Source organism: Apodemus sylvaticus, chromosome 3 (assembly GCF_947179515.1).
Source record: "Apodemus sylvaticus chromosome 3, mApoSyl1.1, whole genome shotgun sequence".
NCBI lineage: Eukaryota > Metazoa > Chordata > Mammalia > Rodentia > Muridae > Apodemus > Apodemus sylvaticus.
In genome coordinates, this window is record NC_067474.1 from 11,202,501 (window position 1) to 11,229,113 (window position 26,613).

At 42.6% G+C, this 26,613-nt stretch overlaps 2 protein-coding genes across 2 annotated transcripts in view; both read left to right on the plus strand.

Annotated features, from left to right (window-relative positions):
- Positions 1 to 18,335, plus strand: part of Ppp1r42 (protein phosphatase 1 regulatory subunit 42) — a 40,427-nt gene extending 22,092 nt beyond the window's left edge. Inside the window, exons 6-9 of the mRNA XM_052175409.1 lie at positions 731 to 848; positions 5,982 to 6,113; positions 10,409 to 10,568; positions 18,085 to 18,335. Of these exons, the coding sequence (XP_052031369.1) occupies positions 731 to 848; positions 5,982 to 6,113; positions 10,409 to 10,568; positions 18,085 to 18,196 (522 nt within the window). The 3' untranslated portion in view covers positions 18,197 to 18,335. The remainder of the gene's footprint in view (positions 1 to 730; positions 849 to 5,981; positions 6,114 to 10,408; positions 10,569 to 18,084) is intronic.
- A 1,150-nt stretch (positions 18,336 to 19,485) lies between these two features.
- On the plus strand, positions 19,486 to 23,481 carry Tcf24 (transcription factor 24). Its single transcript, XM_052175410.1, has 2 exons — positions 19,486 to 19,878; positions 23,368 to 23,481. The coding sequence occupies exons 1-2, from the start codon at positions 19,486 to 19,488 to the stop codon at positions 23,479 to 23,481; spliced, it is 507 nt and encodes a 168-aa protein (XP_052031370.1).
- Positions 23,482 to 26,613: the final 3,132 nt, after the last annotated feature.

Sequence of the window (26,613 nt, forward strand, 5' to 3'; positions counted from 1 at the left end):
ACGCAAGGAATTGGTTTTTTTGTTTTGTTTTGTTTTGTTTTTTTCTGTTTTGTAGTTTGACAGGATTTTCCCACATTCTTCAACAAAATAGACAACAATGCATATTGCCTGCAGTGCTGGCAGACTGTGCTGATTAATTTGGTGAACCAATGGGTTTTTATTGGGGTTATTTATAGTAAGATGGGTGAGGAGTAACTTACAGGAGCAGAAATTATTCAGACAGTTGCATTCCCAAAACCAGGCTCTCAGGAGTGTCTCCAGCATGGTGACACTCCTGAGAGCCAGAGCCCAGCCCGGGGCACACAGGCTGGGGAGGGGCCACAGGCTGGGGCGTGGCCTTTCCCAGAGCCTCCCTCGGGTGCTGTGAGCCTCTCTCCCTGCTCCTTCCAGACCCCTCAGCAAGAGCTGATGAACGTTTACTCGATACTCTTCCATTGCCCTCAACTGTAAACTTGTATGGATTCCCGGGAGAATAGGGCGTCTTCTACAAGCAGGAAGTGCTTTCCTCACTACAGATTGTGTCGACTTAGGGTCAGCATGATCAAGAACAGCACTGTAATCCCCATTTTGCCTCCTCCTCGATTAGTGTAGACAAAGCTGGTGGTTGTATGAATTCTACCTGGAGAGCTAGGATGCCATAGAGATCATTGCCCACCTTGAAAAGCAGTCGCACGAAAAGCACTAATAATCATAAAATTCCCACGCCTTCCCTTTTCTCTGCCCACTGCAGGACTTGGAGTTTTTACTGAAGAAACTGATGAAGCTGTGGAAAATGGATCTAAATGGAAATCCTGTCTGTCTTAAACCAAAATACAGGGACAAACTGATACTGATGTCCAAGTCACTGGGTGAGTGTTTCACATTAACCTGATTTAAAGCACTTGTTTAACTGTTAAGTTAATTTATCACCAGGCTTTCAGAAATAATAAATACACCACCTGGCTCTAGAAATTGGTCAACTTAAGTTTAAATGTTTGAATAATAGCAAAGAAGTAACACATGAAAAAAATTATTCTATTCATAAATAAACACCAGGCATACTTTTAATAGAAAATGTGGCCACTACCTACAAAACTGGTTAGCCATAAACCTAGCTTGGTGCAAATCCTTGGCAGGGCCTCAGACTCCTCAGCTCTTGTTTTGCAGCTACACCTGATCAAGGTTTGCTTGTCATCTGCCTGGGAGCGCATGGAAGGGGACTGGGGAACTGCTTTATCCAATCCTGTCAAATAGCAACATTCCTAAGTCTCCCTACACTGGAGGAAATGGCCCAAAGCACTGGGATGGCATTGTCAAAATTGCATAGCATCGGAGGGACAGGCAGTGTCCTGTCACAAAGGAGCCTTGTGAGTGTGTGGAGCCAAACTCCAGGGCATGGGGTGCTCGGGTATAAGAATTAATAAAGAGGTGCCGGGCGATGGTGGTGCATGCCTATAATCCCAGCACTTGGGAGGCAGAGGCAGGTGGATTTCTGAGTTCGAGGCCAGCCTGGTCTACAGAGTGAGTTCCAGGACAGCCAGGGCTATACAGAGAAACCCTGTCTCGAAAAACCAAAATCCAAAAAACCAAAAAAAAAAAAAATAATAATAATAAAGAGGGCTGGAGAGATGGCGCAGCGGTTAAGAGCACTGACTGTTCTTCCAAAGGTCCTGAGTTGAAATCCCAGCAACCACATGGTGGCTCACAACCATCTGTAAAGCTACAGTGTACTCATATATGTAAAATAAATAAATTCCTTTTTTAAAAAATTAATAAAGATCTAAAATATGATAATACATCTTCAAAACTGATGGCTGGGTCATCACAATGCTAGCGCACTGACTTTCTGGCCCAGAGAAAAGCAAATCAAGTAATGGAAAACAGTTTTTTCTTAAAGTGGATTGCAGGAGTTATCCATATACAGCCCACAAAGGTAGAAAACAAATGCACACAGAGAATTATGGCGTTGTGTTCTCAAAGTTCTGTAGGTGCCTCTGCTGTGCAGCCGCTCCCTTGGCCTCTGACACCACACAACTGCATGAGTCTGCTTCACACAGCCAGAGGGAAAAGTAAACCCAACCAACGTTTAATGATTAAGAATATTCTACTATGAAGCAGGTCTGTGCCACATGCCTTTAAGCCTACACGTTGAAGGCAGAGGCGTGAGTTCAAGGCCAGCTTAATCTACATATCGAGTGTCAGGACAGCCAGAGCCATACTGTGAGACCCTGACTCAAATCAAAACTTCAATATGGGCCGCAGTGGGGGGTCACTGACTCGCTAAGCCTGAGTTTAATCCTCATCTCTATAAAATCTCTAAAGCAAAACTTATTCAAACCCTCTCTTACATAACTATTCCTTCCATAACATACTTTATGATTACAAAATTAATACTTTAAAGAAGAAAAGTCAGGTGGTAGTGGTGCATGCTTTTAATCCCAGCAATTGGGAGGCAGATGTAGGCAAATCTCTGTGAGTTCAAGGCCAGCCTGGTCTACAAAGTGAGTTCCAGACCAGCCAGGACTGTTACACAGAGAAATCAAAACAGCACAGGGTGCAGTGGTAGAATGCTCACCCAGTATGTACAAGCCCTGAGTTCTATCACTAGTACTACAGGGAAAACATGTAGAGAAGAAAAAAAATCCCTCCTAATTCCACCATAAATCTACTGTTAAAAACTTTGGTGTATGTCTTTCAAGTGTATGCACATACACATATAACAAATCATTTGAATTTTGTTTTGGTTATTCTCATTTATCTTCTTTTTACCACATTTAAAACCAGACAACAACAATAAAACTTAGAAGACTATGAGGGACCATTTTATGTTTTGCAATTCACCCAATAAAAGCCACATCCACCACTTTATTTATGTGATACAAATATAATATCAGTAAAATAAAATAAGGGACTTGTTCAGTATTTTATAGACTATCCATATATAATAAATTGTCACCTATCAGAAATTGTGTTTAAGGAAATACTAGAATGCTTTTATATATATATATATATATATATATATATATATATATATATATATATATACACACACACATTTTTGTTTTTGTTTTTGTTTTTCGAGACAGGGCCTCTCTGTGTAGCCCTGGCTGTCCTGGAACTTACTCTGTAGACCAGGCTGGCCTCTAACTCAGAAATTCACCTGCTTCTGCCTCCCAAGTGCTGGGATTAAAGGCGTGTACCATCACTGCCCGGCACTATATATACATTTATATATAGTATATATGTATATAGGTAGGTATATTTACATACATGTATATGTATATACACACACATATATTTATACATTTAGGTGTGCGCATATATGCATATATATATGTGTGTGTGATACATATATAAAACTTTGAGACAGGGTTTCTTTGTGTAGCCCTGGGTATCTTAGTACTCTCTATATAACCGGGTGTGGTGGTGCACACCTTTAATCCCAGCACTTGGGAGGCAGAGGCAGGCGGATTTCTGAGTTCGAGGCCAGCCTGGTCTACAGAGTGAGTTCCAGGACAGCCAGGGCTATACAGACAAACCCTGTCTCGAAAAACAAAAAACAAACAAACAAACAAAAAAAAAAAACCCACAAAAAGAAGGGGATCAAGTCCAAACTGTCAGAGGGAGCATCTTCAGCAGGGGAAGGCAGAGTATGAATAACAAAAGATCTTTTTTCCTCTTCTTTCATTATGTTTCAGTTGTTTATAATAAGTGCCTATTTTTAAAATCAGGAAACTAAAAATAAAGAAAAACTCAACAGGTGTGAGTGTCAAGGCCCAGTGGGTAATGCAGTCAGTACAGTGTTTGCCATACATGAGGACACACGTCCAAAGCCAGACAGATGGACCCATGCTCAGGATTCCAGCACTGAGGAGAAAGTCCCTGGAGCTCAGTAAGGAGCTAGTCCTTCCAAACTGGTGAGCTCCAGTTTCAACGAGAGAGACCCTATCTCCAAGATTAAAGTGAAGACAGATAAAGCTAGATCCTCGACATGGGTCTGTGGACTACACACACACACACACACACACACACACACACACACACACACACACACGGGAACACATACACATGCACAAACCACCCTATGAAATTAAAAATAAACAAGGATTTTTCTCAATTATTTTTAAGGATTTATTTATTTATTTTATTTGTATATGAGTACACTGTCACTCTCTTCAGACACACCAGAAGAGGGCATCAGATCCCATTACAGATAGTAGTGAATCACCATGAGGTTTCTGGGAATTGAACTCATGACCTTTGGTAGAGCAGCCAGTGTTCTTAATCACTGAGGCATCTCTCCAGCCCCTCAGTTATTTTTTAATAAAAAATTTATATCCTATATTTTGGTCAGGCTTTCCCTTCCCTAACACCACCTCCTCTCCTTCCCACATCCCCCACACAATACCGTGTCCTTTCTTTCTCTTTAAAGAAAGAAGAAACACAAAACAAAAACAAAAAACCACCACAAAAACAGAAAAAACAAAACCCAAAATAAAAAGGCAAAAGACCAATGAGACCAAAAAAAAAAAAAAAAAAAAAAAAAGCCAAAACAAAGCAAAATGAGACAAAAAGCCCACAAAAATACCGCTGAGTTTGTGTTTGCTGGCCAACTCCTCCTGGACACGGGCCACCCTGAGTATAGTTAGTATGCCCAGACAGAGTGGTTAGGAGGAGCCGAGCTCTCAGTCCCAGGAGGTGTTGCTTGCAGACAGCTTCTTGGTAGGGTTGGGAGCCCATGTCCTCTCCCCATCTCAGCGATGGGCCCCCAGTTATCTGTGCAGGCCCTGGATATGCTCTGGTCCCTGTGGTTCACATGTGTACCACTGTTGTGTCTGGAAGACCCTGCTGCTTTGCAGCCATCTGTCACCTGGGGTTTTACAATCCTTCTGCCTCCTCTTCAGCATATATCTCTGAGCCCTGGGTGGGGGCGTAGTTGAAGACTATGACCAAGAGCTCTGTCTCTCACTCTTGGTACAGTGTTCGGTTGTGGGTCTTGGTATTAGTTCCCATCTGCTACAAGAAGCTTCCCTAACAATGGCTGAACAAGGCACTGACATATGAGTGTAACCGGATGTCATTAAGAGCATTTCATTGCTGTGTTCCTTTAGCAGAACAATAGGACTTTCCCCTAGCCTCACTGCCTATCGACTTTCAGGTTCATGGCCACAAGGACAGGTATGGGACACGTATCAGAGAGTCACTCCCAAAGTGCATGCGCCTCTATTGCACAGCAGATCTTGAAGGCAGGTCTCCATTGACCTCGAACCAGGGTTTGTAGCTGGTTCTCCTTTGGTCGCTTGCAGAGTATTTTTCAGTACCAGTATTTTAGTCAGTGGGGGTGAAGCCTCTGGTGAGGCAACAGCTCAGCCTCTCCATGGTTGGTGAGTGACGTTACCTGCTGCCTTCAGCAGGAGGGCCTTACCATGAGCTTGTGAAGAGCAACCAGTAACCTGGAATATTTGAGCATTTCCATGGTACCGCCTCTAGCAACAAATCAAGAAGATTAACCCATCCCTGGCACGGGTGTTTTTGTTGTTGCTGTTTGAGACAAGTTCTCACTCTGTAGCCCAGGTTGGCCTAGAATTCATTAGGTAGCTATCCAGGCTATTCGCAAACACATGGTAATCCTCCTGCCTCAATTTCCTGAATGACAGGATTTGTTAACAAAGCTAAGGTATTTTTCAAAGGACTTTATTTTAGCTTATGAGGCAACATGTGTTATAAGCCAGAAGTATATATATTTATTTTTATTTTCATATATCTATATAAACACACACACACACTGTATTTTTTGTTTGTTTGTTTGTTTGTTTGTTTGTTTGTTTTCTGAGACAGGGTTTCTCTGTGTAGTCCTGCCTATCCTGGAACTCACTCTGTAGACCAGGCTGGCCTTGAACTCAGAAATCTGCCTGCCTCTGCCTCCCAAGTGCTGGGATTAAAGGTGTGTGCCACCACTGCCCAGCACACACTGTATTTTTAATATACATATTCTTCTCCAGAATTTCTTGATGGAAAAGAAATAAAAGATCTGGAAAGGCAATTCCTAATGAATTGGAAAGCATCCAAAGATGCCAAGAAAATGAGCAAGAAAAGGAGGAGCAGGAGTGAGGATGCAAGCAGCTCCTACATCAGTAAGTGCTCTCTTGCTAGTCACTAGGTCCCTAGGTCACTAGGTCACCAGGTCACTAGGTCACCAGGGACCCCTTCCAGCCAAGGGAGCAGCATAACAGAAGCTAAGAACACCAAGTGGGAAGGAAGGGGTGAGGGTTGGCTGTGCTGGTGATTTCAGGCTTTAAGGTGTGTTCAGTTTCCTAGTTGTCAATGAAGGTAACAACAGAATTTTTACCTGCAATGAAAATGGTAGCTAGTGTGAACAAACCCTGCACGGGGTTCACACTGGCTGAGCCCATGTCAGCCACATACAGGGTCATGCTGAGTGTGGGTAAAATGTGAAGTTTTATGCCAGCAAGTATATATGTCACTTGCATAAATGATAAAACAGTCAAATTATAAGCTGTGAAACCTAAGTCACTATAACATCAGTGCAAAACAGTCCTTTTTTTTATTAAAAAAATTTTGTTCCATGGTTGCTCATACCCATATCCCAGCACTCAGGATGCTGAGACAGGAGGATCACAATCAATTTAAGGCCAACCCGAGTTACATTTTGAATTCCAATACAGTCTGGGCAATGGAGTAAGATCCAGTCAAATCAACAACCAAATATTAAGATTAAATATTTAATCTTAATTAAATATTAGGATTCTGTGGCCAGTCCACATCTTGTGCACATGCTAAAGCCTAGATGCTTGAATTATGATATCCTTGGCTGTGTTAGAAAGGACATACTAACCTTTGCCTAATTAATGTAACTAAAAATAAGAGTAATGTTATCTTGACCGTATGAGGAAGCCTACCAGAGCTGACCCAACAGAGTCTTTAGTGGAAGAAGCCTCTGTACCCACAATAGTCTTTGAATCCCAGCATTTTGCTCTACAACTAACTCTCCCTGGCACCCTTGGGCAGGGGCTGGAAGCATGCCAGAGCAGCTGTTAGGGACTGGACCCTAGGCAGGATAGTTGCAGAGACGGCACAGAGGTCTGTCACTCTAGGAGAAGGTTGAGGTAAGGAAGGTGGAGCAGAAAGGCATGGGGGTCTGGTGATCTTGCCACATCATGCTACTGAACAGGGACCACTGGAAAGCATTTAGGAGAGTTTGGGACTTGGTTAGCTGACAGTATGTTGACACTGTATGACACAGTATGGTTGACACTGCTAGCAATGCACATCTCTGAGGCGTTTCTTCCGGTTTTCCTCCTGGCTGCATTGTAACGTTGTATGTAGCCCTGCGTGCTGGCAGTACACACTTGTACTCTTTCATATTTAGCAGGCTAAGGCAGGGAGAGTTCAAGTTTGAGCCTGGTCCAGGCAACTTTTCCTGTCTCAAAATAGAGAAAGGATGGGCAATGCCAGCTCAGTGGTAGAGCACTGTGAGACTGTGAGTGGGGTTCTAGCTTCAATCTCTCTTTCTCCCTCTCTCTCTCTCTCTCCCTCTCTCTATGTGTGTGTGTGTGTGTGTCTCCCTCCCTCCTTTCCTCCCTCCCTCCCTCCCTCCCTCCAGCATTTTATGGCTTTTAGTATCACACCAAAGCACCTTATTAATATTGGAGTACCCATATAGACTTAAACGAGAAAACTAAGCCTACACTAAAAAAATCGTATTTCTTTCAGCTTCATAGATTTCGTTTTTTTGTTTTTGGGTTTTTTTAGTTTTTATTTTTTGGTAATCCACAGACAACTAAAACCTGCAATTTTTAAAGTTAACCATTTAGTTTCCTCAAAAGGACCCTTATCAATCCCTTTATAAAAGTTAAAGTTATGTGAAAACACCCACGTACAGGCAAAACACATACACATAAAATAAAAACACATAGATCTTTTTTAAAAAAATTGCATATGAAGGTACGATGAGAGAATCAGTTCAGGACCAGCCTTGGCTACAGGAAACCTTGACTCAAACAAAACAAAAGCCTCAGAGATTAGCAAAGATGGAGAACATGAGAGTCACTTCCTTATTTCTGGCATCAGGAATAAGGGAGGAGACTTTATAATGTCAAATATAAGCTCATAATGCCAAATTGTTGAGCCGATGGTTGCTCCACCCATGTGTTTAGGCAAACCACGCAGGTAGAGCATTTGATGGAGAAGGCTTTTCACTTCATGGTAAACAAAAGGCCAAGAAAAAGAAACAAAGGAAGGAGCCAGGGCAAGCTAGAGCCACTCGGGACATGTCCCCAGTGACCGGCTTCCTCTGATGCACCATCCCCCCCCCCCCAGTGCTGTCAGTTACAGGTCCACTTGTCACCAGGCCAGGGACCTCAGCATCTAATTGTCCTGTAAGCGCCCCAGATGTGCGAGTCTCACAGCCTCTAGACATTTCTTTCTTTCCTTCCTTCCTTCCTTCCTTCTTTCTTTCTTTCTTTCTTTCTTTCTTTCTTTCTTTCTTTCTTTCTTTCTTTCTTTCTTTCTTTCTTTCTTTCTTTCTTTCTTTCTTTCTTTTAACATTTGTGTGTCTGCATCTGTATGCTGCAGATGCCGGTGGAGTCCAGAAGGGAGTCAGATCCCTGGGAGACAGAGTTACAGACATTTGTGACTTGCCCAGGATAGGTCCTGGGATTCAAACGCTATTTATTCTTTAAGGTCAAGGAGCAAGAATTCTTAACAACTGAGACACCCCTGTCCACCAAACTGTTTGACAAGGAAAGTCAGCCAATTCATTTTGAAAACAAAGAAGCAATTATACATTGTAATTTTTAACATATTTTAATATATTTATATATATATGAAAGCCTTCTAAATTTGCTACACTATACAGGGAATTACTTCGAGAATCTTACAGTTACATAGTAATCTTAAATATAGCCATGTAAATCAAAACTGGAAATACAGTCAAGCACTTCAATAAGATCCAAAATGATTTCATGTTTTAAAAAGTATTTGTTTTTTATAACACATGGAAGCTTAATATGTTGATTTAATAAATATTTTCAGGGTAGCTCAGGATGAGGGCCTGAGTTTAATCTTTTTTGGTTTTTTGTTTTGTTTTGTTTTGTTTGAGACAGGGTTTCTCTGTGTAGCCCTGGCTGTCCTGGAACTCACTCTGTAGACCAGGCTGGCCTCGAACTCAGAAATCTGCCTGCTTCTGCCTCTGCCTCCCAAGTGCTGGGATTAAAGGCGTGCGCCACCACTACCCAGCTCTGAGTTTAATCTTAACACTCAGGAAACATAACTAAGCATGTTAGATGTCAGGCTGTTGAAGGCAGTGGGGCTTCGTGAGAAATTGTGATTCAGCAACATGGCTACTCTGGCATGGATCACATCCAAAGACCTTCTAAGTCTGTGTGATCCTCCAGGAATACAGACAAGCCACACACCTTTAATCCCTCTGGCTAGAATACAGACGAGGCCTTAGTACACACCTTTAATCCCAAACAATGTAGGCAAGATCAGTTTGTAGAAAGAAGCAGCCATGCTTGAAAGTGACAGCTAACTGAGGGGCAGAAAGAGTGAAAAGTCAGAAAAAAATATTTGATAGAATGAGTCAGAGATAGGATATGTCCAATTCTCAAGAGAACACAAAGGAAAGAAAGTCAGTTTAAGAGAGCTGCTTAGAGAGAAGGAGAGAGAGGCAGTTTTCCCAGGACAGTTCTACAGAGACAGGTTGCAGGTGAAGACAAAAGGAGCCAGAGAATGAGAAGGAGCCAGAGGATTAGAACAGATTGCCAGAGTTAGTTTGAGGCCAAGCAGAACAATTCCATCAGAAGCTGAGAGAAGCCAGTTTGAATTAGTCAGCCTGGAGAGGAATTTGAGCCAGAACAGCTGAATTGAGCTAGACAGAGAGAGTTCAGAAAGAGCTACAAAGAGTGAGCTTATTTAGTAGTAAGCTTCTAAGATTACAGTTATGTCAAGAGAAAAAAAATATGTTTACAGGGCTTAGAGGTAAGCAAGGCCTTCCTCACTAAGAGGGACATCAAAGCTAGAAATCATAAATGATACAGAATGATAATTGCTCAAGTATAGGTATGAACATATCCCAACAACTATATATGACTAATTCATACCCTAAATGCTACTTTGAAAATAAATTTAGAGAGCACAATTTAAGTGTTTATATTATATTATGTTTATATTAATGCTAACATGTTAATTTTTCTCTATAAGAATTAACTGAATTTTCTTGTGTGTTTTTTAATATAAAAGTCTGGGATGTTTTATTTTTGTATTAGTTTTATTATTGATTTTACTATGGATTTGTATTTGCTTAATTCCATTCCATAACATATAATTTAAGATACTAATATATACCATTTGATAATCTAATAATTAGTTTCAAAGCAGGATGCTTTTAATTCTTTGTATGCTACAGGTAACTTTGAAACAATACATCACATAGTTCCTGTTTATTACCCACAGGTGGGTAAGCCAAAAGTAGTCTTTTTCTCTGATGTACAGAGATATCGTGTACATGGAAATGTATCTTCAAAATGTTCCCAAGAAGATAAAACTACAATTACTGAAGACATAGGGTAGGTCCCTTCAAATGTTTGTATAGTTTGTCTTTTTCAGGGGAGTGGGATAGCCTTACTGTCAACACGGATGAAGAGAGGTCCTCCTAGCTATCTATCCTTTAGACACACACACAAACACACACACACACACACACACACTTTAGTGTTGGTCACCACAAACATTCATAAAACTGCAGAGGTAGGATGGTTCTGGAAAAGTTAGGAATTTGACTAGATGCACTCAGGGAGGGAAAGGTAGGGGCAGGAAAGTCCCTAAAGATGTGGATAAAGATGTCTGAATCTTGAGGGGAAAGGAACCGTCTCAACGGAAGGTGAGGCCTCAGGTGGTGACAGTGACGGCTCTAGTGATAGGAAGTGGGGCGGGTGGAAGAAAGAGGGTGTGATGGACGGCCGCAGAAAGGAGGAGCGCAGGGAGTCTGTACCTTACTCACTCCTCTACTCCAAGCCAAAAGTTCTGAGCCTGCTGCTATCTCTGGAGACACTGGAAGCTTCATTCATTCCCAAAAGGGTTTATGATCCAAAAAAAAGGTTTGAGTCTTCAGTCTAACGTTGATTCTAAATTCATTTCAGCCCTATATAAATCTGTTGTAAACTTCCTAATGAGAAAGCAGTTGTTTGGTTTTTTTTTTTTTTAATTACATTGCTTCTATACAAATATACACATTCCAGGAAATAACCTCATTTATTCTAAAATATATACTTCCCATGCATTAAACAATACAACATAGAAATAGAAACAAGATGTGACTGGGATACGGCCAGGTAAATCCCGGGACTCTGGAGGCTGAAGCAAGATGATTAGGTGTTCATGGTTGTCACCAGCTAAACATGTTCAAGGCCAGTCTGAGCCAAAAGAGGTCCTGTCTTTAAAAAGTCAAATAAAACACTCCTAATCTCAAGTATTTTACAAGCTAGGTGGAGAGCCAGATCTGCCACCATTGATGTATAATGTTGGCAATGCTAAGGGCATTGTTAGCCAGATAGATGTTAACACACTCTTTACATTTTATTTCAACCTTTTTCCCATTTATGTACAGTTTCCCTTTTATTTGTTTAGTTTCCCTCCCTTCCCCCTCCTGAGCACTTGTGAGATTGAACCGAGGTCCTCAGTCATGCAAGACAAGCATCTCACTGAGCTGCAGCTGCGGCTTTCCCTTGCACTTTTGCTGGGCTGACCTCCCAGTCACACAGTAGAGTCATTACTATAATGAAGGGGAGTACAGTACAGGTCTCACTGAGGAAGTAAGCAGAGCTAGTGGATGTGCTTTGCAAAACTGTGTTCGTCTCTCCGGAACTGCCTGCTGAAGGGCAGGCAGACAGGTCTGTCCTGTGATGCTCATCTCGGGGTCCTGTCTATCAGTCATGATGTGACAGTCTCTAGCCACGCCTAGCAGAAGCAGCCCTGTGCAGGCGCAGCCCTGTGCAGGCGCAGCCCTGTGCAGGCGCAGCCCTGTGCAGGCGCAGCCCTGTGCAGGCGCAGCCCTGTGCAGGCGCAGCCCTGTGCAGGCGCAGCCCTGTGCAGGCGCAGCCCTGTGCAGGCGCAGCCCTGTGCAGGCGCAGCCCTGTGCAGGCCCAGCCCTGTGCAGGCGCCCGGGCCCTGTCCGAGCCCCGCCCACCACAGAGCAGCTCGGCTGATGTAGCACAGACCTAGTCTGTAGGTCTGCGAAATGAAGACTGCAAAGGGAATCCAAGTTTTGGCTTTCGCCTCTTCTCCACTCACAGTAACATGGGGGCTGTGTGAGAACACACTTTGCTGCTCGCGCACAAGCTGCGAAACCAGAGCCTCCCACAGCACCCTGACAGGCTCTTAAAGACAGGCAGTGCCCTATAAACGCCGCAGCGCCATTGTTGTGGTTGTTGTTTTGTTTTTTAAGATTTTTGTTTCTTTGCCAAGGGCTTCCACAGGTCCTGTGTGTATGTCACAAGGTGGATTAAACAACAAACAAGGAAAAGACACATGGCCTCAGGAAACGAAGTTGTGAACTTTACACATTACCACGTAGTAACAGGGTTCGCAGGGAACTGCGGCACAGCACACATAATGTAGCCATGTGCAAAGCCTAGATCGTTAGACGGACACTAAAGAGACGGCCTGGGTTTGGGGGCTGCTCTCATCTCTCTCCTCACCGGCCTCAGAGCCAACGACAGTTTTTCAAATACAAACCATCCCTGCTGCAAGTATGAACTGCTCTAAACAGGCCAGCAGAACAGGAGGTTTGTGAGGTGCTCCTGCCACCACGGGAAACTGCGTATGTTCAATTCAGAGTTTTCAGTTTTAGCTGTGAAAAAAAATGTTAGGCAGAGCTCTCTTTAAATGTTTATTATGTCCTCAGGAAACCTTCTCTCTGAAAGGATGCCAAATATTGTTTTGGTTTAAGTCTGATTGGATGGCCACATTAGTTTATGTCTCTTTTTAATAAAAGGTGACCAAATAAGTTATAGAACTTTGACCCAAGCTTTTAGGGGTGTGCCTGATGCATTTTAGTAATCTGGAGATGGAACCTTATTTGCTCCCATTAGCTAGTTTCCATTTTTGTTTCCGTATCACAATTCATGCTTGGAATTTCCATTTTCAATTGAAACATACCACACATACAAGGCATGATCAGCACTACCATCTATGATTGCAGCCATGCAACTTTTAGTAAGTTAATGTCAACATAAAACAAGATTCCTAAAGGACAGTGAGATTAAAATTGGAATATTGATAGGTACAAAAGACAACATATTAATAATTTGTTCTAGAGGGGCTGGAGAGATGGCTCCGCAGTCAAGAGCACTGTCTCCTTCCAAAAGACCTGAGTTCAATTCCTAGCACCCACACAGCAGCTCAAGAGCTGTCTGTCTGTGGCTCCAGTTCTGGGGAATCCAACACTCTTGCACAGACACATGCAGGCAAAACATCAATGCACATAAAATAAGTTAAAGTCAGTAAATCACTAAAAAGAAAAGAAGGAAAGGAAATATATTTTTTGTTTTTACAAAACATCCCCCAGGGGAAAAATTTTGCCCTGGAGTGTTGATTAGTGGTAGAGCATATTAACCTAGTATCATGTGTTCAAGACCCAATGCAAAATGCACGCGCGCGCGCGCGCACACATACACACACACACACACACACACACACACCATCTGAACACAAACACACACACACCATCTAAACACAAACACATACCATCTAAACACAAGCACACACACCATCTAAACACGAACACACACCATCTAAACACAAACACACACCATCTGAACACAAACACACACCATCTGAACACAAACACACCCCATCTGAACACAAACACACACACCATCTAAACACAAATACACACCATCTGAACACAAGCACACCCCATCTGAACACAAACACACACACACACACACACACACATACACACACCATCTGAATACAAACACAAAGATCAGATTATTTTCAGTTTCTAAGAAAATCTATTGAAGCAACTATTTGCTTTAACTATTTGGAACGTGAAAATGAGGTGGCCACAATATATTTTTACAAGCTATATTTAACATTCAAGGTGAGGAACATGCAGAGTTGAAAGCAGTGCTTGTTCCAAAAGCAACAACCTGTTGCACACTTCCTTGAGGGCCCTGCACACTGGGAGTTGTGCCTGCACACAAACTGGAGCACCGCACAGCAACAGCTGCCTGAAGACGGGGGAATGTTTTCCCTGTCTTTATAAATGCATGCAGTCTACATGTGTATATTTACACAAGCCTGTTTTCCCTGCAGGGAGGAAAAAGTCAGACTTATTGACGTTTTTGACCCTCAAACTGAACTTGATACCATCAAAGTATGCTTTAATTAAAGATGAGGTCTAAACTATTTTTTATTTAAAGGCTGGTTCTGAACAAATGCCTTCACTGTTCAATTAAAAATTCTGTATGGTATTAAATAAGCAAAAGCAGCACACATTGTCGCTTCCCTCTGTATTTGTCACAGTGAGCCCTTCTGACAGACGTTTCCTCTCTCCAAATATGCTAGGGGGTGGTTGAACCTTAGTGATTTAAAAGACAGACATTAATTCCATAGCTGCTGCTCATAAGATCCACCGAAAACACGACTGTACAGCGCTATACCATGAGGAGAGCATATAGGCACTTAACGATTTCCCAAGTCCACGCCATGCTGATAACATAGACCCATATTTTGCTTATTTAAAAATATGTTTGCAAAGGGTTGGGCTATGCTAGGTTTTAGATACCTTTAAGGAACATGTATCCCTGGGACTTGTAATTCACAGGAACTCGTTCCCTCCATGCTGGTTAACTATGAAATGCCTAGTTAAGGGATTTGCTAAGCTGTGGGAGGAAGTTTCTTTGAATTAAAGGTGGATTCTAGTGCTAGAGAGATGGCTCGGCAGTTGAGAGCACTTGGGCTGCTCTCCCAGAGGTCCTGAGCTCCATTCCCGGCACCCGCATGGCAGCTCACAGCTGTCTAGGGGCAGTCCCATGGGTCCACGACCCTCTTCTGCTGCGCACATGTCCATGCAGATAAAGCGCCTACGTATATAAGTAAATCTTTTTAACGGTGGATTCTAATAGTTAGAATAACTGGCTTTCACGGCTGGTGACATTGTGTTTAAACAGTTGTGATAACAGTTCTGTGTGCTTCAAAACGAATTTTAAGAACTGTGGTAATACGTTTAGGCATAAAACTCTAGGATGTTTTTACATAAACTTAAATGCAAAATCAAAATGCTTTTAGTTTTGTTTTGCTAATCCTTCCTTCAGTATACTTAATTTCACATGCAAAATAGATAGAATGCTAACATTTTGATTTGCAGTTCTCAAAGTCTCTTAAGAGTAAGAGACATCCCCAAGAGCAATAGTGGAAAGAACATTTCCCTTCTAACAGGCTAAGCTACTGTTCAGGAAGTCTAGCTTCAATACCGTCAATATAAGCCTAATAATTTAACATTAATCTTACTTTCCATTTTAAAAGGCTTATATTTTGAAATATAAATCTTATTTTTCAAACAATTTTTAAATACTGGAATTCTTTTTTTAAAAAAGAATATTCTGATTCCAATTGCGAAGCTCTCAATGACCCCACTAAGAATATTCCAAGTCCAGGAGGTACAGAAGGTCACACGAGTGAGGAAAGCACTAAGGGGAGAGGACACGCACATCCGTGTGCAGCCAAGAGCACCGCAGGCCCCGCTGTGCGGACAGGGATGCGGGGGCTTGAGAGAGCAGTGCCACTGGCAAGCAAGAGCTCCAGGCTGTGAGATGATTTAAGTCAACACTGGTTCAGTCTTTGTCTTTAACAGTAGCACATTAGAGCACGTGGAGAGATGGCTCAGGCAGTAAAGCGCAAGAGGTCCTGTGTTCGAATCTCCAGCACCTACATAAAGCCCAGAAGAGCAATCACAGTACAGCTTAGGGGGCGGGGATGGGTGGATCCCTGAAGCTCTCTGTCAGTCAGTGTAGACAAACTGATGAGATCTAGGCTCAGTGAGGAACCCTGGCTCAAAAACTTCTAAACAAATCAAAACTAAAACAATGCAAAAACAAACACAAACACAAAAGGCGTAGAGAAACTGACAGACATGGACACCAAAAAATCAATCTCCAGCCTTCACATGTACCTGCTCACATGCACACATGTGCCCACCCTGCCTCACACACACACAGGAAAACAATACATTAGAATGAATAAGAAATAAAAATAAGTCTCCAAATACTGATTAGATATGGAGTTCCTAGAATTCATACACTAAAAACAGGAACGGAAAAATGAGTCCTCATAGCACAATAGTTTGGCGCATCATAAAGTTAAATATACTGTCTAGCCCATGCCCAGACAATTCCCAAGGTCAAATGAAAGTCTACACCCAGGAGAAAGTTTACCAGGGTGTTTATAATCTGGTAATTGTAATCACTAAATACTTAAGGCAACCACATATATCTCAGTTGGGATATGGATAAACAACCTGTAGCATATATATATTATATACATATACATATACACACATATACATACTAAGAATGCTACTCTGCGATGAGAAGCAATGAGCCATTGATATAGTAAACATGAGTGGGTCTCAAAAGCATCAAGTGAAATTTGCTAGACTTTAAAAGAAACCTACTATGTGCTTCTATTTGTATAATGTTTTGGCAAAAGGGCCATAGTGACAGAAACTAGATCAGGACTCACCAGGACTCACCAGGTGGGCTGACTTCCAAACGGGAACTGTGGCAGGTACCAGAGGTGTTCTGTGTCTTTACTCCCCTTATCCTCGGAGTACTTATAGTACTGCATATCCAGCTTCTCAGACTTGAACTAGCCACTCAAAAGGATACATTTAAGTATAAAAGTTACTGTTGGTTATCTGTTTGTTTGTTTGTTTGTTTTGAGACAGGATCTCCTTTTTGCCCCGGCTCTCCTAGAAATTGATATGTAGACTAGGCTGTCCCGGAACTCACAGAGATCTGCCTGCCTCTGCCTCCAGAGAGCTGGTATTAAAGACCATGTCAGGCTAAAAGTTATTCCTTAATTTAAGCAATGAGTTATTCCTTAATTTAAACAACACATTGTCGAAACCAATTTATTGTTAAATGTATACAAAGTATATGTCTAATATAAAATGTTAAAACATTCTATGCTGTGTGATATTTGCTTTTTAGCTTTAACCATAAAGATGATCTTAACATCATAACAACATATTTAAAAGACTTAAGGATAATTCTTACTTACACCACACTCAATGAATAAAATCTCAGCATTCTATGCTATACTTTTTGAAAACTAGAGAACTAAAAACATCAAAGCAAGATACACAATGAACAGATATTTTGGACTGCTAACAATATGTCATTCAATCTAAAGTACCCATCTTAATAATAGACACAAAAACTTTTGCAAAATACAAATACTCAATAGTATGGCGAAGATTATAAACATTAGAGACAATCCACTGGGTTTGCACTCTGCCTTAGCCATTTACTAGGTATGCAACACTGGACAAGTCGCCCAGTCCCTGGGAACCCAATCCTCAGTTTTTGTAAAGGCAAAATGAGAATATACCCATACAGTTCTCGGCACACGAAAAGTGCCACATGGCACCTGTTACTTATGAAATAGTTAATCATGAAATAGAGGAGTTTTAGAATTACCTATATCTGAAGTGACTGAAATTTAACTATAAAAGTCTCTCTCAGGAATTTGGACTTAGAACCAGTCTACCTAGAATGGCAGAGATAGGACAAAAAAGGAGAGGCTCTGTGGTCTGTTCTGTGAACGCCTTCTTCTCACATACCAGCCAGGACACATACAGACAGCAGAGAACTAGAATGATGCATCCCGCCACCTCTGCACGGCCACGGCCCACCCAGCCTCCTTATGTATGTCTGTGTACCAGGAAGCCTGGCCAGCTACAAGCTTTCCGCCTTTAGTGGGTCCCGGGTTCTTTATCGTCTTTTTTGCATTTTTTGCAAAATTTTTGTCAATTAAGTGCTGGTGTGTTGTTTTTGTTTGTTTTGTTTGTAAATACAGGAATCTGTCCTTGAAGGAATCTGAAAGCTTGCTAACAAAAAACGATATCCATGAACTTCATCTTCTCCAAAACCCAAAAGTAAAGGAAAATTTGTCTGAGAAAAAGGAGTAAATTCAGCCTCGAGTGATTTGATTTCTTCATAGAACTAGGCAACAGCATGTTTTGAGGGTTTGTAGACTTCATTTATCTCGATGTGTAAGTTGTTTGATTTGTTTCTTTATAGAATCTGAGACTTTGCTTTACGTGTGTGAATTCTGGGATCTATTTACTTTATTAGCTGTTAAATAAAAATTACCAGGAAATAAAATGTGGTTTCTTATTCAGTCTGAGTCCTTCTTGAATCAAGGAAACATGAGTGTGCTTTCTAAAACCTAAAGCCCATTACAGTCTTAGAATCACCCTGATCCACTAACAAGTCCACGTTCTGGTTCATCGTGGTATAAGAAGTCCTGCGTCGCTATCTTACTGTTTGGTATTCCCGACGTGGAAAATTAGAAATCTGCAGCGAAATGTTCGAGAATCTATAAACGAGCCGTGTCCTCTGTGACATTTTATATCTGATACTCCTCCGAGGCTTCAAAGAGGAAACCGCGCAGATTCCTCGCCCGGTTCAGAGAGTCCGGCTGGGATGCGGCGAGGACCGCGTCCTCCACGTGGAAGGCCGGCGCGGGCGGCAGCCTGTGGGCGAGCGGGTGCCGAGGCGGGAAGGCGGCCGTGGCGGTGGCGAGTCTCTAGGTCACGGCGTCCTGACGAAAGGGATCTTCACCTGGTAGAATTAAAGGCGGGCGGGGACACACACTCGACGGCTCTGCTCCTAAAACGCCGCTGAACTAAACCGCGGGGTCTCGCCCCAGCGCGGCCACAGCGCTCTATTTTCAACCTTCCGGCCAGAGGGGGCGGGGCCAGGCGTCCGCCCCACCCCCGAGCTGTTTGATTGATGAGTCTGTCCTCCGAGGGGGCGGCTCCGGGACGCCGCTGCCCCTAACCCAAGGGCTCGTGGGCGACCCTCTCGTCCAGACGTGGCTTTGCTGGCTCCCACTTACTGGCTTCGGACACCCACATAAAAAGCGGCGCAGAGGCAGGACGAGGATGGAGTGACCCGCTCGACGCCCCTGGCCGCCTAGCCCTGCTCAGCGCAACCCCGCGCTGCCGCTGCGGAGGAAAGGTGAGGTGCTGCAAGTCTGAAGTGAGGCGGGGTCCCACAGCACCGTTGCCCCGGGCGGGCGGGCGAGCGAGCGGGCGAGCGGGGTGTCTCTGCGGGCACCCTGAGGAGGCTGAGCCCTGGGCGCCTTCCTGAGCAGCCCAGCACCTGGGCACTCGAGGGCGAGCCCGCGGTGCCCCGTCTCACGGCCGCCCGCTCCTTTACAGTGCACGCCGGGGAAGCCGGAGCCGGAGCCGCCATGGAGCGCGGCCGTCCCGCAAGCAGCCCACGCAGCGCCGAGTCCGCCCCGCCGGCCGCCGCCGTCAGCGCCCGCGACCCGAGCCCAGGGCGGACCGGGGCGGGGCCGACAGGCTCCAGCGGGGTCGCGGCGCGCTCCGGGGGAGGCCGTCCCGCCGCCGCGAACGCCGCGCGGGAGCGCAGCCGCGTCCAGACCCTGCGGCACGCCTTCCTGGAGCTGCAGCGCACGCTGCCGTCTGTGCCGCCGGACACCAAGCTGTCCAAGCTGGACGTGCTGCTGCTGGCCACCACCTACATCGCCCACCTCACCCGCAGCCTGCAGGACGACACCGACGCGCCGGGAGACCCCAGTCTGGGCGCCCTGCGAGGCGACGGCTATCTGCACCCAGTTAAGGTAGGCGACACTTCTGGGCTGGGCGCCCTCGAGCCACACTGTCACCGCCTGAGCAGAGCGCACGGAGCTGGCGGTCCTCCCAGCCACCTGTGCCCGCGGGCGATGGTGACAAGGTCCCTACTGCAAGAGGCTGCTTCCTAACAGTTCGCAGTCGGGAGGCTGGAGCATTTAATTCTACGTGGGCTCGCGCACCCGGATTTCTCTAGCTTGGTAAAAATTTTCGGGAGGCTGTTGTACCTTCTGACTACCTGGTAAAAACTAAGTTACACTCATGCCTTTGAGTGTCAAGTAATTACATTCCTACTGTCTTTTTCTTGAGCTATTCCAAAGGCTTCATGAATTAAACGCAATCATGGAACTAATTCTTGACCCCTAAAGTAATTATTTAAAAACAAGCAAACAAACAAACAAAAAACAAAAACAAAAAAACCTGCCAAAATCATTAAAAACAAATGAGAGATTTCTGCATCCTCATAGAGTAAAATTTCAACCACAGTTAAATCCTGTGGACTATACGGCTACCAAGAATGCTTGAAAAAAAAAAAAAAAACCCGTAATGTTTCCTTTAACTGTCATATTAGATTGGAGTGTATGTTGAGTGAATTGGTCTGTATTCAAATTAGCCAAGAGAAACCTTTTTGCACGATTTCCTTACACATATGTGAAGTGGTCATGAGTGTGATGAGTGGCATGCATTTTCACCTGTAGCGCAGTGGTCTCTGCGTCATCTTCTAGATTTCTTTTGAAGCCTTCCATTGATCTTTCTCTTCAAAATGAAGAATATCTGTATTTTCTAAATTTGTGTTCATATTTGTGTCACACTGTTCTGAAGTATTTGAACACAAATACACACAATTAGAACTTAATTTTAAGTATCTAAGTGTTGAATAGATTATGAGTTAACAAAACTAGGAATTACATTTTGTTGAAATGTAATAAAAACACATCCTCTCATTTTATTTGTGCTTAAAATTTTAGAGCTCATTTTAAGAAAGCTTACTTTGAAAATACTGTTAACATGGTAGTCGACTTGAAATAGTTCAAATGTTAAATGTGAAAATTTATTTATAATAATAATAGAATTCATTCCATCCCCAAGTTTTATAATGTAATAGCTGAAAAGTCACTCATTACAATTAAGATTTTTTTTGTATTACAGTGAGCATTAAATTAATGGTATCCAGATAGCTCACTAATAGTTATCTTTGATTTTATTTGTCATATATTCCAAGAATGTCTGTTTGAACATTAAGATTTCAGTACCATAAGTAGAAGCTAACTGCCTCCCTCATATTTGATAAAATTTAGAAGGATGTCAAGTCTTTCACCTCAGTGTCAAACAAGGCTGTCTTGTGAAATGCTAGAGACATCGGGGTTAAAAAGAAACAGGCACACAAACTAGCACTGTACCTGACTCGCATGGCAAATGTTCTTATCAGGACTGTTTTAAGGAAAATCAATCTAATTTTCTGTCTGATTTTAAAAGACAGTAGCCATAATATCCAAATTTCTAAACCTAGATATAATTATAGAATGCTGACAATTGTCTCATAAAAGATGAAATTAATAATAGTTAACAAATGGCTGGTCTAAAATCAAACATTTGATTTAATACTATGTAGAAATATTTGCTTTAGGACAGGGAATACAACTGTAAGACTTAATCCCTTCCCTAAATGAATAAAATATGGAGCTTAAAATAAGAATATAAATTGTAGTAGAGTGCTGTAAAGAAGAATATTCGATTGATTAAGAAAAACAGTCTAAATCACCAGCTGTGGGGTTTCAGGAAACAGAAACTTTACACACTTTGTTGAAATTGCCTGCCTACATTTTATGAACACTGTCAAAATGTTTAAATAGTAAGTCTAATCCTTAATACAATGATAATAAAAATATTCTGATTTTTTTACTTTGATAAGTAAAGCCTCATTATAAACTTCCATAGATAGCCCTTATGGTTTTAAAGTTACTATTCCTACAGTACAGCAGTGTTACTAAGTGCTACACAAATTACTAACAAATATTTTAGTTCTGTCCAGTTTGAAATGTCAGGCCTTCTTACCAATATTATGAGTATATTAGAATGATTGGGGACTCAGAATCTCACAGATGTGAAGGGAGGCATAGTCAAGGGTGAGGCTCATGGTTGGAGTTTGCAAGGCCTTGGCTTCTGCTCATTTAACTGGAAGATGGATTTAAGAATTGAACTTCTGAAGTGTGGTCTGAACTCATTTTTATTTATCTTTTTTTTAACTTGGGGAAACTGGCAGTTTTAGTCAGCACCAGGGACTGAAATAGCACAGATGACTCTCTTAATTGCGAACCCCCAGAGAGTCGTTGTCCATAGCGATGATGAGAAAGAATTTTAAAACAGTGGGGTCTTTTTGTTTGGGGGTCAGTTCATTGGAATAAGAGAACATTTTTAAAGCTCTTCAATTTGGGCTCAGTTCTGGTTAGTTTTGCTATATTGTTATACATTTAAACAAAACAACATCATTTTAAATAATTCTTCATGTAGAGAAAGAACAAAGCATAACGATGCACGTGTGCACATGAAGATCCCATAAAGCTTATTGCTGTGTCTGCAAACCTAAGAATGTATAATACACACGATGTAAGACAGGCCGAGAAGAGCACAAACATGCCTTAGTGGCGAGGAAGCGAACCCCATCACATCTGGAGACATTAACATAGGACTTTTGTCAGCTGCCACAAACAGTGGCTTTCCGGGGGCGGGGTGGGGCGGGGCGGGGCGGGGGCGGGGGTACCACACAGCCGCTTACTAACACTTGTGTTCTCATTTCGTCAGTTTTCGTTTGACATCTGAGAATGCCCCCCATTGGTGAGATACAGGGCCCTGCTCCACTGATGTCCAAGCGATGCTGCCCCAACAATTGCAGCCACACTCCAGAGTGATCTTGTCTGTCCCTGCAGACATTGGCCATTGTGCTATAAATGTCCAAAATCACTTATTCATGCACATTAGAAAACGTTAAGTTCATCATCATTGTCTGTAGTCACCCACCACGAGACAGAAAACCTGGACTCAGAAGGGCAGGCTGCTTTGTGAGTGGCCTGCTTTGTCCTCGGTTCTAATGCCGGATGCCTATTTTGTATAAAATCGACTGAGCACTGCTTCTTCAGAACTAATGTTTTAAACTTAATTTTATTTTAGGATTAGCTTGGAATTAAGATATAGTTGTAGACTTTCTCCATTTCAGATCATCAGTATCATCAGTCTCCATAACTTCTCGCGGTTCTTGTCGAACACTCAAGTATGTTATTTCTACAGTTATAATTCAGAGCCTTCTCTCATATCACCAGTATTGCTAGACAGTCTTCATGTTGTCCCATAGACTTTGTAATTTTAATCCTTGCTAGCTAAATAAATCTCATTAGCATTAATGTGTCTTCAAGTTTAAATATTACACACTGTCTGTCCCAGGTACTAACATCCAGACTCTTACTTAAGTCCTCTCTTTTCAGAAGTGGCCCATGCGATCAAGACTGTACATCGGTGCAACTGGTCAGTTTCTGAAGCATTCTGTCTCTGGAGAAAAGGCCAGCCATACCAACACTCCTACGGCCTCTCAGCCGTAGGCCATCTGACGGGATCTGGCAGAGCGGGGGCTATTATATTTAAAGACTGTGAAAAAATTGTATTTATTGCATTGGACCTAACAAACACTGTTTCTGAAAGTTTACATTGAAACCTGTAGTTGAATACCAAAATCTGTATAAATAAATGTGGAATAGAATAATCAGCCCTATATAAAAATATATAGCATATTTAGTCATTGTGTCAGTGCTACATAGTAAAGAGAAGCTATTCAAAGAAATGAAAGACACTCACCACAAGCATAGAGTTGTACATATCCAAACAATGCATACGTTGTCTGCAGTGTATCTCTTACAAAGTAAAAAGCTGATGTGAATTTAGCCCTTTTAGTTTTAGGAAATAAAATGTGGAGCAGGCATGGTGGTGTGTCTCTAATCCCAGCATTCCAAGATGCAGAGACAGTCAGATGTCTGTGACTTCAAGGCCAGCCTGCTCTACATAGAGAGTTTGGGTCCAGCCAGGGCTACACAGTGAGTCCCTGTCTCAAAAAATAAAATCTGTTTCTACTAGTATTCAACTTTTGTGAAAGCCAGCATGTACTTTAAGTTGACTTTCAGTTAAGATATAAGATTCAGCTTGTGTGTGTGTGAGTGTGAAAATTGTTGCAGTAACTTTTCTGTAGTTATTTTTTCCAGATAGAAAATGTAAATGGAATATTAGAAAGTTTTTCTTTATGAAACATGGTATGATCACCTTTCAAGAGGTTAGTTGATGTTAAGCTCTAACCATACAGGCCAGTGTGAGCAGGGGCTCAGGGTCACGGGCTGTCTGAGTCTTTCTCCTGGCAGCACCATATTCATCCTGTCTCCTTTCCCAGCCTGGATAGTGAGGCAGCCTGGAAAGTGACGTTTTCAGCACTGATTTGGGAATTCTGCCTGTGATCTGAACCATGAGAGAGTCTACAGACACACAAACTCGGGCTTGAGTCTGCCCCTTGATGAACCAGCTGACCTCTCTTGCTGCACCACACACCACCACAGGCCCAGAGCTCACCTTCTCTTCTGACTACACCAATGGTTTGTGTTCAGGAAGAGTCACTGGGAAATCAGTTTGGGCTGGCTTAGTAGGTACAGGTGCTTGTCACCGAGCCCGACATCATGAGTTCAGCCTCACAGGCTACACAGTGGAAAGAGAGAACTGACTGCTGAATATTGTCCTCTGATCCCCACTTGATGTGTGCGCACCCCACAACACAGAAGACAAATGTAATAAAGGAAGAACACAGAACACCCAGCGAAAGTGTTAGCAGAGCTCAGACTTTGATGATACCGGCTTTAACTTCTTGTTGTTACAAAGCTTCTAAAAACAAATAAGATAGATTTTTTTCTGACATTTAATTCAGTTGAATATGCTAACAGATTTTACGAAGTTGGAAAATCTCATAAGTCCCATATGGCCAGAGCCATCAGTACACAGGTTTTTGGGGAAAACATTACTGAACCCCCCCAAATGGAATATACAGAGATGAGATCTTAACCTAATAATTTGCTAACATGTCCCCTTTACCTCTTCTAGTCTTTTGATTCCCTCTTCTAGCTGTAAAGTTTATTCATTTCTTTTCTTCTCTCTCTCTCTCTCTCTCTCTCTCTCTCTCTCTCTCTCTCTCTCTCTCTTTTGGTTTTTTGAGACAGGGTTTCTCTGTGTATCTCTGGCTGTCCTGGACTCACTCTGTAGACCAGGCTGGCCTCCAGCTCAGAAATCCACCTGCCTCTGCCTCCCAAGTGCTGGGATTAAAGGCGTGTGCCACAGCTGCCCAGCGTGAATATTTTTCTTTACATGTAACTGATAAAGTCTTTCTACATATCATTCGCTTTCTTTGCGTTACCATAGAACACAGTTGTGTGTGCACTTAAATTTCTATGAATACATTCATCTACTCATTTAATATTAAAGAAAAGGTGGAATATGATTTGGACTCAGCCGTTCACTCTTAACTTCATTTGTACAGGTGGTGGAACCATAGTTTTTATCATAAGGAATGGAATTAAATTTTTTTTGTTTGAAGTAAATAATAACCGCATGGCTTATTGCCTTCATAACAAAAGTGGCTTCCGACTAACTGGATCATTTGTCCCTTTCCCTTACTGCCTCCCAGTTCGCAGCGCTCCAACCTCCTCCCAGTCAGTATTCTCTCGGATCTGCAGTCTGGCCCATTCACTAAACCCTCAGCACAATCTTCTTCATAATTTTAACTCTCCGCAGAAGAAAATAGGTATAGTTTGCTCACCGTGGCTGTCACCCTGGGCGTACAGAGAATCTTTGTCCTTCTCTTACTGTGTACCTGCTTTGGCTGGGCCTTGCGAGGTTACTTGAAGAAAGACTGGAGAGATTTAGGAATGTTGACCATGCCTACCAGAATTCTATCAGCACAGACATGAAACTGTCAAACTTTCTTTAAAGTTACCTTAAATAGGCCTGCAAACACTATTGTAGGTAAAATTTTATCAAATGATTTTTTTTTTTTGGTAATTTTGCTGACCTATTAGTTTGTCTCTAATTTTACAGCATTTGTGGGGTGGGGACGGACAGAACGTTTGTTGAATTATTACTTTCATTGCCTTTGATGTTGTAACTCATTTCCATTCACCCACTTAGAAATGTTTCCATGAGCTGGGCGGTGGTGGTGCACTCCTTTACTCCCAGCACTTGGGAGGCAGAGGCAGGAGGATTTCTGAGTTTGAAGCCAGCCTGGTCTACAGAGTGAGTTCCAGGACAGCCAGGGCTATACAGAGAAAACATGTCTCAAAAAGAAACAAAAAGAAATGTTTCCATGTCCAAGAAGTGTAGTTTATAACTCTCTACAAATTGATAAATATGCTAGCAGCTTTAAGAAGATTGAAAACAATCCCAAAGAAGTTGCATCTTTTCAACTCCAAGTTCAACTGGGCAGGCTGTTCTCATTCATGATGCAGACTGAAAGATATTGCCAAGATAAAGTGCCAATTGGAGAACTTGTCTATTAAATGTACACAGGTCTCTTTGCATAACTTGAACATGGTAGGCAAAAAATTCTTTCTAGATTTTTCTAGAAATAGTGCTGAGGGAAGGCTCTGCCTTGGGGTCCGCGCCCTCATCGTGATGTCCTCGGCAGAGTGCGGAAGACGAAGGCTGGT